This window comes from Hyla sarda, chromosome 1 (genome assembly GCF_029499605.1).
Source record: "Hyla sarda isolate aHylSar1 chromosome 1, aHylSar1.hap1, whole genome shotgun sequence".
NCBI classification, from domain to species: Eukaryota; Metazoa; Chordata; class Amphibia; order Anura; family Hylidae; genus Hyla; species Hyla sarda.
Genome location: NC_079189.1, coordinates 411,329,871 through 411,344,562, shown reverse-complemented (window position 1 = coordinate 411,344,562; position 14,692 = coordinate 411,329,871). Strand labels below are relative to the sequence as shown.

General features: G+C 42.2%; 1 protein-coding gene across 1 annotated transcript in view; it reads left to right on the top strand.

Moving 5' to 3' along the window:
* EWSR1 (EWS RNA binding protein 1) overlaps window positions 1-14,692 on the top strand; it is a 34,538-nt gene that overhangs the window by 18,759 nt on the left and 1,087 nt on the right. Inside the window, exons 8-16 of the mRNA XM_056528724.1 lie at window positions 4,228-4,405; window positions 6,427-6,461; window positions 7,092-7,124; window positions 8,899-9,017; window positions 10,598-10,727; window positions 12,593-12,715; window positions 12,794-12,929; window positions 13,010-13,107; window positions 14,433-14,673. Of these exons, the coding sequence (XP_056384699.1) occupies window positions 4,228-4,405; window positions 6,427-6,461; window positions 7,092-7,124; window positions 8,899-9,017; window positions 10,598-10,727; window positions 12,593-12,715; window positions 12,794-12,929; window positions 13,010-13,107; window positions 14,433-14,673 (1,093 nt within the window). The remainder of the gene's footprint in view (window positions 1-4,227; window positions 4,406-6,426; window positions 6,462-7,091; window positions 7,125-8,898; window positions 9,018-10,597; window positions 10,728-12,592; window positions 12,716-12,793; window positions 12,930-13,009; window positions 13,108-14,432; window positions 14,674-14,692) is intronic.

The following is a 14,692-nucleotide window of genomic DNA, read 5'->3' as shown; positions in this document are numbered from 1 at the left end:
ACCCCTTAAGGACCCATGACGTACTGGTACATCATGAGTCTGCTCCCATTCTAGAACGCGGGGCTACGGCGTGGGTCGGGTCCGGCCTGTAACGACGGCCGGGACCCATGGCTAATAGCATGTGGCACTGATCGCTGTGCAGCGCACTATTAACCCTTTAGACGCGGCGTTCAAAGTTGAGCGCCGCGTCTAAAGTGAAAGTAAATCCTTGCCGGTTAGCTCAAGGGGCTGTTCTGGATGTCCGCAGCGAAATCGCCACATCCCGAGCAGCTGTGAGGAAGGAGGGTCCCTTACCTTGCCTCCTGGTGTCTTGTAGCCAAATGACTGCTCAGGGCCTGAGATCCAGGCATGAGCAGTCAAGCGGCAGAATCATCGGTCACTGGTTTCCTATGAGAAACCAGTGATCAATGTAAAAGATCAGTGTGTGCAGTGTTATAGTCCCCTATGGGAGCTATAACATTACAAAAAAAGTGGGGGGGGGGGGGGGGGGGAAGGTGAATAAAGATCATTTAACCCCTTCCCTAATAAAGTTTGAGTCACCCCATTTAAAAAAAAAGTGTAAATAAAAATAAACATGTGGAATCGCCGCTTGCGGAAATGTCCAAATTATAAAAATTGTTAATTAAACCGCACTGTCAGTGGCGTTCGCGCAAGAAAATTCCTAAGTCCAAAAATAGTGTGTTTTTGGTCACATTTTGTCATGAAGAAAATCGATCAGTCCTATCAATACAAAAATGGTACCACTAAAAACTTCAGATCAAAGTGCAAAAAATAAGCTCTCATACCGCCCCATATGCGGAAAAATAAAGTTATAGGGCTCAGAAGATGACCATTTTAAACCTATAAATTTTCGTGCATGTAGTTATGATTTTTTCCAGAAGTACAACAAAATCAAACCTATAAAAGTAGGATATCCTTTTAATCGTATGCACCTACAGAATAAAGGAGTAATTTTTACCCCAAAAAATTAGGGTAGAAACTGAAGCCCCCAAAAGTTACAAAATGGCTTTTTGTTTTTATTTTTTCAATTTTGTCGTTCGGATAGGGGACTTTTTAATTTTTATTCTGTAATGTTAAGGAAAGAAAAAGGGGGGGGGGGGGGTGATTTGCAATTCTGGAGTCTGGTAAATGTATAAAAAAAAAAACAGGATTGTTATATTAATAATTCGGACAATTACACACAGCGATACCAATTTTTTTTTTTTTTTATTATATAGGAAAAGTGGGTGATTTGAACTTTTAATATGAAAGGGGTTAATGTTTAACTTTTTTTTTTTATTTTTTTTACTTGGGACTTCTAGGAGGAATCATTAGATTCTATTGAACTCCATTGATCTGTGTGCTCTGCACTCACTTGATAAAGCCTGGCCCAGCCAGTGGATCGATCTTTTTTTATTTTTTTTTATTCCCCCCCCCCCCTCCACCAGGGAGCATTTACATGTTCCTTTAGACTATCTAAAGGGTTAATAGCCGGCTGTGGCAATCGCTGCATGGCTGCTATAAGCAGCGGCCCCCAGCTTCCGAAATTGAGTCAGGAGCCCGCTCCATGCACCGAGTGCCGGTGTACTTCTCGGGCTTTCAGGTCCAGCCCTGCACAAAGCAGGGCTAGAGGCCTGAAAAATTAACTGGCCCAGTGCCCGGAACTGCATTTCCCGGGTGTCAAAATTTCCACATCCCTGCCTGTGTGCACTTTCTGCTTCTTTGAATGTATATACAGTCATGGCTGTAAATGTTGGCACCCCTGAAATTATTCTAGAAAATGAAGTATTTCTCACAGAAAAGGATTGCAGTAACACATGTTTTGCTATACATGTTTGTTTCCTTTGTGTATTGGAACTAAACCAAAAAAGGAGGGGGGAAGCAAATTGGACATAATGTCACACCAAACTCCAAAAAATGGGCTGGACAAAATTATTGGCACCCTTAACTTAAATTTAATATTTGGTTGCACACCCTTTTGGGAAAAATAACTGAAATCAGTCACTTCCTATAACCATCAAGAAGCTTCTTACACCTCTCAGCAGGAATGTTGGACCACTCTTCCTTTGCAAACTGCTCCGGGTCTCTCTTATTGGAAGGGCGCCTTTTCCCAACAACAATTTTAAGACAGGTGTTCAATGGGATTTAGATCTGAACTCATTGCTGACCACTTCAGAACTCTCCAGCGCTTTGTTGCCATCCATTTCTGGGTGCTTTTTTATGTATGTTTGGGGTCATTGGGGGAGATTTATCAAAACCAGTGCAGAGAAAAAGCTGACCAGTTGCCCATGGCAACCAATCATATTTCTTTCACTTTTTAAAAGGCCTGTGCAAAATGAAAGAAGCGATCTGATTGGTTGCTATGGTCAACTATGCAACTTCCTCTGCACAGGTTTTGATAAATCCCCCCTTGTCCTGCTGGAAGACCCAAGATCTCAGAAGCAAACCCAGCTTTCTGACACTGGGCTGTACAGTGCAACCTAAAATCTGTTGGTAATCCTCAGATTTCATGATGCCTCACACACATTCAAGGCACCCAGTGCCAGAGGGAGCAAAACATCATTGACCCTCCACCATATTTCACATTAGGTACTGTGTTCTTTTCTTTGTAGGCCTCATTCTGTTTTCGGTAAATAGTAGAATGATGTGCTTTACCACAAAGTATCAGTCCAAGACTTTTTCCCAGAAGTATTTTGGCTTACTCAACTTCATTTTGGCAAAATGTAGTCTTGCTTTTTTGACTGTAAGTAGTGGGGTCCTCCTGGGTCTCCTGCCATAGCGTTTCATTTAAATGTCGACAGTTCGCGCTGACACCACTGCTCCCTGAGCCTGCAGGACAGCTTGAATATCTTTGGAACTTGTTTGGGGCTGCTTATCCACCATCCGGACTATCCTGCATTGACACCCTTCATCAATTTTTCTCTTCAATCAATGCCCTGGTAGATTAGCTACAGTGCCATGGATTGCAAACTTCTTGATAATGTTGAGCACTTTGGACAAGGGCAAATCCAGATCTCTGGAGATAATTTTTCCACAATTTTGGTTCTCAAGTCCTCAGACAGGTCTCTTCTCCACTTTCTGTTGTCTGTGCTTAGTGTGGCACACACGGACACACAATGCAAAGACTAAGTTAACTTCTCTCCTTTATCTGCTCTCAGGTGTGTATTTTATTTTTATTTTGTTGCCCACACCTGTTACTTGCCCCCAGGTGAGTTTAAAGGAGCATCACATGCTTGAAACAATCTTATTTTTCCACAATTTTTTGAAAGGGTGGAAATTTTGTCCAGCCCTTTTTTTTTTGGGGAGTTTGGTGTGACATTATGTCCAATTTTTCCCTTTTTGGTTCAGTTCCAATACACACAAAGGGAAAAAAACATGTTACTGCAATCCTTTTCTGTGAGAAATACTTAATTTTCTCAAAATGTCAGGGGTGCCAACATTTAATATATATTAAATGTCTGTCTTGTTTCTCAAACCTTCCAGTACTTATAAGCTGCTGTATGTGCTACAGGTAGTTGTGTAGTCTTTCCAGTTAGATATGGTGCTTCCTGTTGCCACCTATGTGTCAGAAACTGTCCATAGCAGGATAGAAATGCAATAAGGAATTGCCCATGCTCTGGACAGTTCATGGGAGCAGAGAGTACTGTCTGACTGGAAAGACTGCACAACTTTCTCTAGGACACAGGGGGAGGTTCAACTGTGCTAAGGAAAAGTTGACCAGTTGCCTATAGAAATCAGTCAGATCGCAAAAAAGCAATCTGGCTGCTGTGGTCAACTGATCAACTTTTTCTCTGCAAGTTTTGGGGAATCTCCCCCATAGAAGCAAAATACTGGAAAGATTGAGAATATATTATATATAATTTTTATTTCTTTTTATTCAGAACAGCAAATCTGTGCAACTTTCTGTGGCCAATTTGAAAGCTATTTTTTTTTCCCTCTGGAATACCCATTTATGGTCTCTTCACACGTACAGTATTCTGTGCAGATTTGATGCACAGGAGTTTCTGCTGTAGATTTCAATGTAAACTGAACACAGCTTGAAATCTTGCGTATCAGATCTGTGCAGAATACTGTACGTGTGAATAGATCCTAAATCTGATTTCTTGGTGCTGGAGAGGTCACTTAATGAATGAGAGGTATATATGGATATAGGGTTAAAAGCCCTACACAGGAATACTGGGTACCCTAAAATCCTTGTTCTTGTACATAAATCCCAAACCTGTCATATTGTCATTTTACTCTTTTTAGGCAGTTACCGTCAAGATCACCCTAGCAGCAAGGGATCATATGGTCAGGAGCCTCACCAAGGCTTCTCTGGCTCTGAAGGGCGCAACTCTGGAGGTTCAGAGCCTCGTGGCAGAGGTCGAGGCATGTTTGACAGAGGTGGCATGAGCCGCGGTGGTAGGGGAGGCCGTGGAGGCATGGGGTAAGATGATATCCACAATCTATTGACTAACATTGTTTCCTTCTACAGAGATTTAAATTTGTGGAAGGTATTTTAAAATGCACAAGGCTTTGCCAGCAGCACAAATAGGTAATGGTACCTGGTGGTATCTTTGCTGGTTCTTTATCCCAGCTTTTACGTGCATTTTTTTGTTGGCTGACATACATTTTTTGGTTGTGCACAAAGGTAAAAAAAATGCATTAAAACGGGAGTGTTTTTGTTTTCCTCCTCTGATGTGGTTTCAGAACCAAACGTATTGCTTTCTTTGGTTGTACAAGGTCAGTCCTGGATTTGAATCTATTTTTACTTTTGGCATTGCTGATCAGATGTTAACTTTGATACAGTACGTTTTTCCCCAGTGTGCTGTTCTGAAGAGTCCTATTGGAGAGTGTATAATGGATGTTTAATCATTACTGCAATATTAATGGTTCTGTTTTTACCTTTCAGAGCAGCACTATTAGGGGTATCTGGGTTTTCAGGCCCATGACACATTTGGGTATAATTGATTTTGTATGGGCGCCACCCACATCAATCTTATCACGTACCTTACATTCCAGTAATAATAGGAAGAGGGTTTGAGTAAGTATGAATGTTCATTTCATATAAAGCTGCACAGAGCTTTGCGGTTCTCTTCAAAGCTTTGTTCAATTTTTGTTACCCACACTGCTTTAGTGTACTGTACTAAAGCAAGGGTACACTGTATTGTTTTGTGCAGCTTTAGTCAGCAGAAAACTAATTTCATGGAGCTGTTAAGCTTCATTGTGCTGCCCTCTATCTTGCAGTCTGTTTTATATTGGCATTTCTAATTTACCTGTTTTGTTAATAAGCTCTGGAAAGCCTGCCTTTTAAATGTGTGCTCCATATAAGGTTAATGCAAATGTCTTAACTGAAAGATCAGGCTTTTAGTATTCTACTGCCTTGCTATGGAGTAATAACTGCCTTACAGAACTGGATATTGCATTATTCAGTCATTTGTAAGACTCTAATGGTGGGTGGAAGTTTTAGGGGAAAAATGTAGTTTAACATTGGGCAGGTTTTTCAGAGCTGTCACAAGGTGGGTAAAATGTCTTGTCCCCCCAAGTTAAAAGCCTATATATATTGCCTTGATTGTCTGCCATTTGTATTGCTGTACTTGGATGCACATGAAATCCCTTATTTTAACATGCTTTGTCAAATTTATATGCCACAGGTTACAAAGTGAGAACGTTGTATACACTACAGTTCTAAAAAGTACCCACTCAGCCGGCAGCATAATGAAAAGTGGGACTCGATGTCTAAATGGAGAGGAAATGTCTAATTTTAACAGACCAATAGTTTTAATCAGAGTATAATGTAAATATAATAGAATATATAAATATTGTATAGAAAGTAGAGTAGCCCAGTTGTATGGTACAAGGGTTAAACTATGTAAACTGCTATTCTAGATATGTAAACTCTTGTAAGGTTTTAAGGACAGACCTTATCAAATTAACTGTTTTTATAATAAAGGTGGAATTACTTGTATTAAAGGTGCAATGCTTAAGAGTGGTTATACATTAATAGTGGTCTTGATTTGAAAGGGTACGTCAAAGGTAGTCCCTGCCATTCCAAAGTCAACTACTGGTTCCAGCATCATAATGGAATGTGTTCCTCAGTAGGCTGTTTTTTTTCTTCTCGAAGACTCTATGGGTGCCTGAACTTCTATAGCTGAAATTCTGGCACACTTCGTATTGAAAATTTGATTTCCAGGTTATTGCAACAGAATTCTAGTGTCTGCTAAGCATTGCACGCTTAATACAGTCATTAAGGTTTTAGAGTTCAAATGTTTAGAAGTATGTAAATGTATTGGAAGCAATCATACAAACCTACTTAGAAGATTAGTGCTGCGCTGAGACAGATGATTTGTACGGACATGTAAAGCCACTGCCGGCTCTGTACCCTTGAACCCCCTTCGAGGCCCAGAATGCTTTATGGCTCTTTAAAGGGAAAAGGCCTTCATTTCTTCACCTTTATTCTCCCTGCAGCGGTGGAGAGCGAGCTGGCTTCAGTAAGCCTGGTGGTAAGTTTTTGAGTATTACAAATGGGTAGTGTAACAAAGAACAATGTCCCTTCCCATTTTTGTTTTAAATTTTTTTAATTTTTTTTTTTTAAAGCTAAATTTTTGTTTTTGGTCACATTAAAACCATGGTGTAAAATTTCTTGTCAAAAGACTTTGGCCGGCATTACTGAGGGGTATATATGATTTATATGGTAACACAACAGGAATCTACATAAATGGATACAAAATTGTGCTTAACATGGGGAAATGGAAAATGAATGCACGACATTGGTTTTTAAAAACTACACACACTTGGGCACACAAACTTTTTTAAATAATAATTTCTTGGTTTTAAGGATCATTATCAACACTTAAACTATTGCCCTTTTACTGCTACCGTACTCATTTTAGTAGGTTGCGGTAATTGTGCAACATTCATATGGTTTGTGGTTTTATCCCTATGAATTCTGAGGTAATTAAGTACCAATCTGCCAGAGATGGTTCTTATGTTCCCCCACCCCCCCCCCCCACTTGTGTGCCCTTGAAGCCCCTTTTCTTACATTGGTATTTTGTAGATTTCATGTGAATGTTTGTGTAGTAAAAGTTGCACATTCGTGTTAAGTGATTTCTCTTTGTACTTTCATCTGCCAGGACTTCTGGATGACGGCCCTGAACTTGATTTTAGTAAGTGTATAAAATATTTTTTGTGTGGGATTAATATGCACACGTACACACTCTGGCCTAATATATACTCCAAAAAACAGCTGTTTTAACGCTCTTGAAAAATTTTGTTTTTAATAAAACATGTTACTTAGAACTACTGTATTTATCAGCGTATAACATGCACTTTTTAGGCTAAGCCGCTGCAGTTCAATGATTTAAAGCGGGCGCTTTAAATCAATGAACTGCAGCGGCTTTGCAGGTGCAGAGACCGCTGCCGGCTTCTGTGCCCCTGCCTGTCCTGGGGTCTAGAGCCCTGCTGCCGGCCCTTCTCTCCCCCTGCTATCAGTGCCGCTGCCCGTTCTCTCCCCCTGACCCCGTTGCCGGCGCCGATAGCCAGGGGGAGAGAAGGGCAGCGGCACCCATTGCCGGCGCCGCTGCCCCGTTGCCTCCCCCATCCCTGGTTGTATAATTACCTGTTGCCAGGGTTGGGTCCGCGCTGCTTCAGGCCTCCGGTGTGCGTCCCCTGTGCCGTTGCTATGCACTGCGAGACGCAATTGCGTCACTAGTCATTGCGCCGTGCAGTGCATAGCAACGACACATGGGACGCACACTTGAGGCCTGAAGCAGCGAGGACCCAACCCTGGCAACAGGTAATTATACAACCGGGGATGGGGGAGGCAACGGGGCAGTGGCGCCGGCAATGGGTGCCGCTGCCCCTTCTCTCCCCCTGGCTATCGGCATCGCTGCCCTGTTGCCGGCGCCGCTTCTCTCCCCCTGGCTATCGGCGCCGGCAATGGGGTGCCAGCACCGATAGTCAGGGGGAGAGAACGAGCAGCGGGAGAGAAGCAGGCAGCGATGACCCTCTCCCCCCTGCCTTTTCTGGGGGTGTATCTGGGTATACACATGCGTGCACACACGCACCCTCATTTTACCAAGGATATTTGGGTAAAAAACTTTAATAAGGTAAATTGAGGGTGCATGGTATACCCCGATAAATACGGGTATGTAAAAGTTAGGGTTTATGTAGCCAGAAAATTATTTATATGGCACAAAAATAGAATTGCACAATTTTGTAAGGTAACTTTTTTTTATTTTTTTTTTTTTTTTATTTTATTTTTTTTAAATATTTTTGTTCCACTAACCATGTGCGATAAAGAATGACATAACTGGTAAGGAAGTTCCCACATGTGGCACTACAAATGTGTTCATTTTTATTTTTAAGTTAAGGGGGTTATTTAGCTGGATTTTTTTTCTTGTGCCTGATTATTCGATTGCATATAGATGGATAGATCCGTGATCAGTATCATGCTGTATCAATTGCTATTTCACAGCCTGCACAGAGACCTAGTACATGCCTCTGGCTGGCTGGCCTGACAAGCTATCTGCACCCCACAATTACATTGCAGGGGATGCCAATTGTAAAACTGGACCCACCAGGTGTGGGCACCATAACTGAGTGTGAACATTTTAAATGAGACATCAGTGATCTCCAGTGTCCATCATTACTGGCAGGTGTCAGATGCAGGTAACAGACTGTAAAAAGTTAAAATAAATAAATAAATAAAAAATGAAAAAAGCTCAAACCAGTCCAAAAGAAACTGCTTTAAGAAATTCTCCAAATAAAGTAGTGTTTTTTTTTGGATTCTTTTTTTTTTTTTTTAGGCTGAAAAGATGTGCTTTGGTTGCTATGGGCAACAAAGCATTTTTCAGAAGATGTGCATGTGCATATATATTTTCTGTTTCAAATTGCTTTAAGTTTTTTTTTTTTTCAAGTTGATTTGTTTGCTTTTTTTAGTGCCCCCAATGGAACCTGAAGAGGAACCAGAGAACAACACAATCTATATGCAGGGTCTAAATGATAATGTGACGGTTGAAGAGGTGGTGGAATTTTTCAAACACTGTGGTGAAGTGAAGGTTAGTGGTATTTCTACATTGTTTTCAAGTTAGTCCCTATATTACCAAATGCTTACGGAGCCCTGAGTCTTGCTAGGTCAACACCATGGAATTCACAAACGCAGGCAGCTTACAAGATGGATCTAATTAAGAGGCCTGTGCCTTTAACCCCTTGAGGACTGGGCCATTTTTACTTTTTTCCTCCTCTCCTTCAAAAAGCGTCTTTTGCGTTGTAGCCTGTAGTTTTTATCGGTACAGTTTTTGTCTTGATGGAACTTTTTGATCACTTCTTATAGATTTTTTTTTTTATAGTCCCCATAGACTTACATTCAATTTTCAGATTGCATACACTGTGCCATGCCATAGCATAGATCAATATTATCACGTCACACCGCTGAGCAGCCAGGAAATGTGTTTTTTTAAACTTCAGACGCTGCAATCAACTTTGATCGGTGATGTCCTGCATTAGCCACTGGTCCTGGCAGCAGATAGCTGGGACCACCCCCACTAAGACCCATGCTCAGCTCCCGAGTGTGCATCATGGATGGGGAGCAGGACAAAGGGCGTACAGGTATGCCCTTCGTCCTCAAGAGGTTAAATAAAACTTGCAGATTTGCTAAAGACTAGAGATTGAAACGCTGCCCTTATATTTCAAATCGCTGCTATCAATATGGGGGAGGTTTGTTGTGCTGCTAAAATATCTTCCTGTACAGGGACTGTCTGAATTGAGGCAAATATTGGCACCTGTATTTCTAGTGGTCACACAAGCATTGTCTTGCTATAAATTAACATTTTGAGTTCTGATATCAGATATTTTTAAAGGACCTTTACTTTCAAGGGGTTTACCCAAAATTACACCTGTCCCTTGGTAAAGTAGTCAAATTAAATGGACAGTATCTTTTCACTCAACTTTAGATCATCTGATATGTAATGTATTGTCTTTACAAATATTGAACTTAATTTCCTGTCTGTCTCTAGAACAGGTACACCAAGATGGACTGCATTAAAGGAGTACTCCGGCGCACACTTTTTTTCCTTTTATCCCGTCCGGGCTGCAAAATAAAAGAAAACACACTTTCTCTTACCTGCCAACGAGCCCCCGGAGCTCCGGTACACTCCCGTACAGGTGTTCGGTCCCCGGGCTGTATTCGTCTTACTTCCTGTTAGCCCGGCACGTCACACGGAGCTTCAGCCCATCACTGGCCGAGGCGGGACATTGCTGCGGCCGGTGATAGGCTGAAGCTCTGTAACGTGCCAGGCTAACAGGAAGTAAGAAGAATACAGCCCGGGGACCGAACACCTGTACGGGAGCTCCGTGGGCTCGTTGGCAGGTAAGAGAAAGTGTGTTTTCTTTTATTTTGCAGCCCGGACGGGATAAAAGGAAAAAAGTGTGCGCCGGGCTACTCAACTGTTTACTCAGTTAATAGGGCTACAGTTTCATTTGCATTGGGCTTTTCATGACTCTTGCTGCCTTTACTGTATTCCTTGACATGTTTGTGCAGTGGAGCTTTGCCAGTAGCTGCTCTATGTAGCATATCCAGTGGATATCGCAGAAATGTGGTTGTGTGTGTGTATAATTTTTATTCTAATTTTTCTTATAGATGAACAAAAGAACAGGACAGCCTTTAGTTAACCTTTTTACCGATAAGGAGACTGGTAAACCAAAGGGTGATGGAACAGTTTCATTTGAGGATCCACCTTCTGCAAAGACTGCAGTGGAGCTCTGTGATGGTTCGTGTCTGCCACCTTGTCTTCATAACTGAATTCATAATTAAGTTTTTTCCACTCTAGTGATAATGTAACAAAAAACTTTCAAACTGTAAATATATGTTGCCCTGTCATTATTAAAAGGCTTTTATTTATTTTTTATATTTTTTTCAATCTCCGAAATATTCAGTGGCCCTGTAAAAAATGGAGTGGTCTGCACTGGGTATTAGCGAGGGTCACAGTTGTTGGAAACCAACCAACTTGTTTACATTATTCCCTATCCATAGGTTAAAGGATATTTGTTTGATCCCCCTTTTAAGGGTAGTTACTACTTTGGTCACACTACTGATAGTATTGGACCCTCTCTGTTCTGAAGCGAGCGCAGCCCCTGCACTTGCTTCAAAGCCATTCATGTCATTTGTCAATGCATTTTCATTTGTGAATATAGTAGGGAAGAAGGCATTTAGTAAATTGGCTTTTTTTCCTAATTTTCTCCCACCCTCAATTTTCTCAGGGTGAAAACATTTTTCAGTTTTTATTTTAGTATGGTACTTTTTATGGTACTTTTTGTTTTATGGCAATCCTTCTGCTTCAATTTTTTTCTCATTTTGTTTGCGGAATTTCTATGTGTAGTTCTTTCCAGTCTAACCACAGTGCTTCCTGCTGACACTGCTGTCCATGTCATTAACTGTCCAGAGCAGGAGAGGTTTTCTATGGGTATCTGCTTCAACTCTTGACAGCTCCTGACACAGACAGAAGGGTCAGCAGAGAGCACTGTCGTCAGACTTAAAAGAACTACAAAAACTTTCTCTGTAGTATACAGCAGCAGCGTACTGGAAGGATTAGGATTTTTAAATAGAAATAATTTACAAATCTAACTTCCTGGCACCAGTTGATTTGAAAACATTTCTCAACTTTTTTCCCTCCGGAGTACCCCTTTGAGGGAATTTATTAGCTTTTCTACAATCTGTCCCGTTACCTCATGCACTGCATTTTGACAGTCTGTTTCCTGTAAAAACTGATGGTCCTAACTTGGTAACTAGTCATGAAGGAGGGGTTGTGGCAGCAGCATCTGGTCACATTGCCCATGCCTTGCACTCTGTTAATCAGGGCAGAACTCTGCCCTGCCACTACAAGGTAATGGGGCAGCTTGTAGTGCAGTAGGGAACTTGCATGTTCACTTTTGAGGGGTTAAAGGGGTACTCCGCCCCTAGACATCTTATCCCCTATCCAAGGGATAGGGGATAAGATGTCAGATTGCCGGGGTCCCGCTGCTGGGGACCCCGGGGATCGCTGCTGCAGCACTGCGCTATCATTACAGCTCAGAGCTAGTTCGCTCTGCACGTAATGACAGGCAATACAGGGGCCAGAGCATCGTTGCGTCAGGCTCCGCCCCTCGTGACGTCACAGCCCGCCTCGTCAATACAAGTCTATGGGGAAGGGGGCGTGACGCCCACTGCCATAGACTTGCATTAAGGGGGACGGGCCGTGATGTCATGAGGGGCGGAGCCATGACGTCGCGCTGCTCCGGCCCCTGTATCGCCCGTCATTACGCACAGAGCAAACTCGCTCTGTGCAGTAATGATGGTGGGGTGCCGCAGCGGCGATCCCCGGGGTCCCCAGCGGCAGGACCGCGGCGATCTAACATCTTATCCCCTATCCTTTGGATAGGGGATAAGATGCCAGGGGCGGAGTACCCCTTTAAATATCTACATGTATAGCCTTTACTATGTAGACAAAGTAATTGCATTCAGCAATTGTAGTGGCTTGGCAGGCTCTTATGTATGTTAGTAATTTACCTCAATATTGGAGCTTTAAAAAAAATGTTGGTTACTCTGTATTCGAATTGCTAGTAAACATTGAAGTGGTATTTTTATTTTGTGCTAAAGGAAAAGAATTTCAGGGGAACAAACTAAAAGTGTCCTTGGCCCGCAAGAAGTCCCTTCTTGGTAACATGAGAGGTGGATTGTTGCCTCGTGAGGGTCGTGGTCAGCCTCCACTCCTTAGAGGCGGTAAGTTGCGTTTGGTGCTTGCTTTGGTAAATTGCTTTTCAATTGTTTTGAGTGACTAATCGGAATGTTAACATGTAGGTCCCATGGGCCGAATGGGTGGCAGAGGGGGTGAGCGTGGTGGATTCATGCCTAGAGGGCCACGGGCACCGCGAGGAAGTCCAGTTGGTGGCCCCAACGTACAGCACCGAGCAGGAGACTGGCAATGTCCAAACCCGTAAGGCTTATTATATTTAAAAAAAAAAAGTAGTGTCAATTTTTGTTTGCAATTGTTAATGCCTATTTCTATGTCCATAGGGGTTGTGGAAACCAGAATTTTGCATGGCGAACAGAGTGCAACCAGTGCAAGGCACCTAAGCCTGAAGGCTTTATTCCTCCTCCATTTCCACCTCCAGGTAGTCTGAATCTTTGTCTGTACACTTTTTTTTAATTTTTTTTTATATTCTTCCAGCCAGCATAGGGCAGAAATATTTTCCTACCAAACCACTTTGTTCCCTTTTATTTAACAAATGTTTTCCTGTTTTGTTTCCTCATATCAACAAGCAGCATATGCTTCCAGCAAGAGTCTTTTTTTATAATACACTTGCGTTAATGATGATCCAGTACTATTAAAACAAACTTTAATACATAATTTTATACACTTTGTGTGATATAGACACTTTTTACCAGTGACTTTAAATGTGGTCCATTGTACATAAATTAGCTGCTTTTTACAAAAGTTGCAAATGATGATTCGATGACCAGTGCAAAATTTGTGCGGTACACACAAATGCAGTAGTGTGTAAAAATGCTCTATATAAAGTCACTGTTCAGTTTGCTGTGACTTTGTTAGGGGCTAATTACACAAAAGGGTGAACACCATGATAAATGTCCCCCAAAGATTCTTCTGCTGTGCATGCAAAAATTAATTCACACAGTTACTATGCCTGGATTAGAGTTTTTAATGGACACTTTAAAAAAAAAAATAATAATAATAATCCCACCGGACTACCCCTTTAGGGTGCATTCACACATTCATTTAAATGGGTCCATAGACAGTCCGCAATAGTGTCAGATTTGCGGACTGTCCAGGGACCCATGGACTGTCCACGGAAAGCCGCTGCTAGTTATTAGCGTGTGAACGCACCCTTAATAGGAGTACTATGGGATAGAAAAATGTGTCAGGGGATAAGTGTCAGATCGCAGGCGGTACAACTGCTGGGACCCCTTGCAAGTCTTCCACTTATCCCTTATCCTTAGATTAGGGGATAAGTTTCTTATCCTGGCATACTCCTTTAATAGAGATTAAACACTTCACCAGTGAGCGTAACTATGTAGCTATTCATTTTTTTTTTTTTTTTTTTTTTGTTTGCCTAGTTGAGTGCCATGAATATTACAATTTTGCCTTCCATCTGCCATGTGTAAATAGCAAAGTATGAGTGACTGTGGACCTGTGCTAGTGCCATCTGTTTGCCTTTCGTGTGATCTTTTTGTAATGTGATTCTCTGGCACTGGGTCTTTGGTCAATGAGATATGGGAAGACAGTGGGAAGCTCTCTCATAATGCATAGAAATACACAGTGGAGAACTGCAGGGAAAACGGCACACCATGTTCCAGCATAGATAGACATGCTGCATGATAGTAATGTAATAACAAACTAACAAAACTGCTAGATATGAGGAAACCAGCTCTTTATAATTTTTTTTTTTCCCCCCTCCCAACTCTTGTGCACACACTTCAGGTGGTGAACGAGGTAGAGGAGGCCCAGGTATGAGGGGAGGCAGAGGCCTTATGGACCGTGGCGGCCCAGGGATGTTCAGAGGTGGTCGTGGAGGAGATAGAGGAGGCTTTAGAGGCCGTGGAATGGACAGAGGTTTTGGTGGAGGAAGGAGGGGTGGTCCACCTGGACCTCCAGGGCCTCTATTAGAACCCATGGGAGGAAGAGGAGGCGGTAGACGTGGTGGCCCAGGGAAATCTGACAAGTAAGTTTGTGTGTTTTTT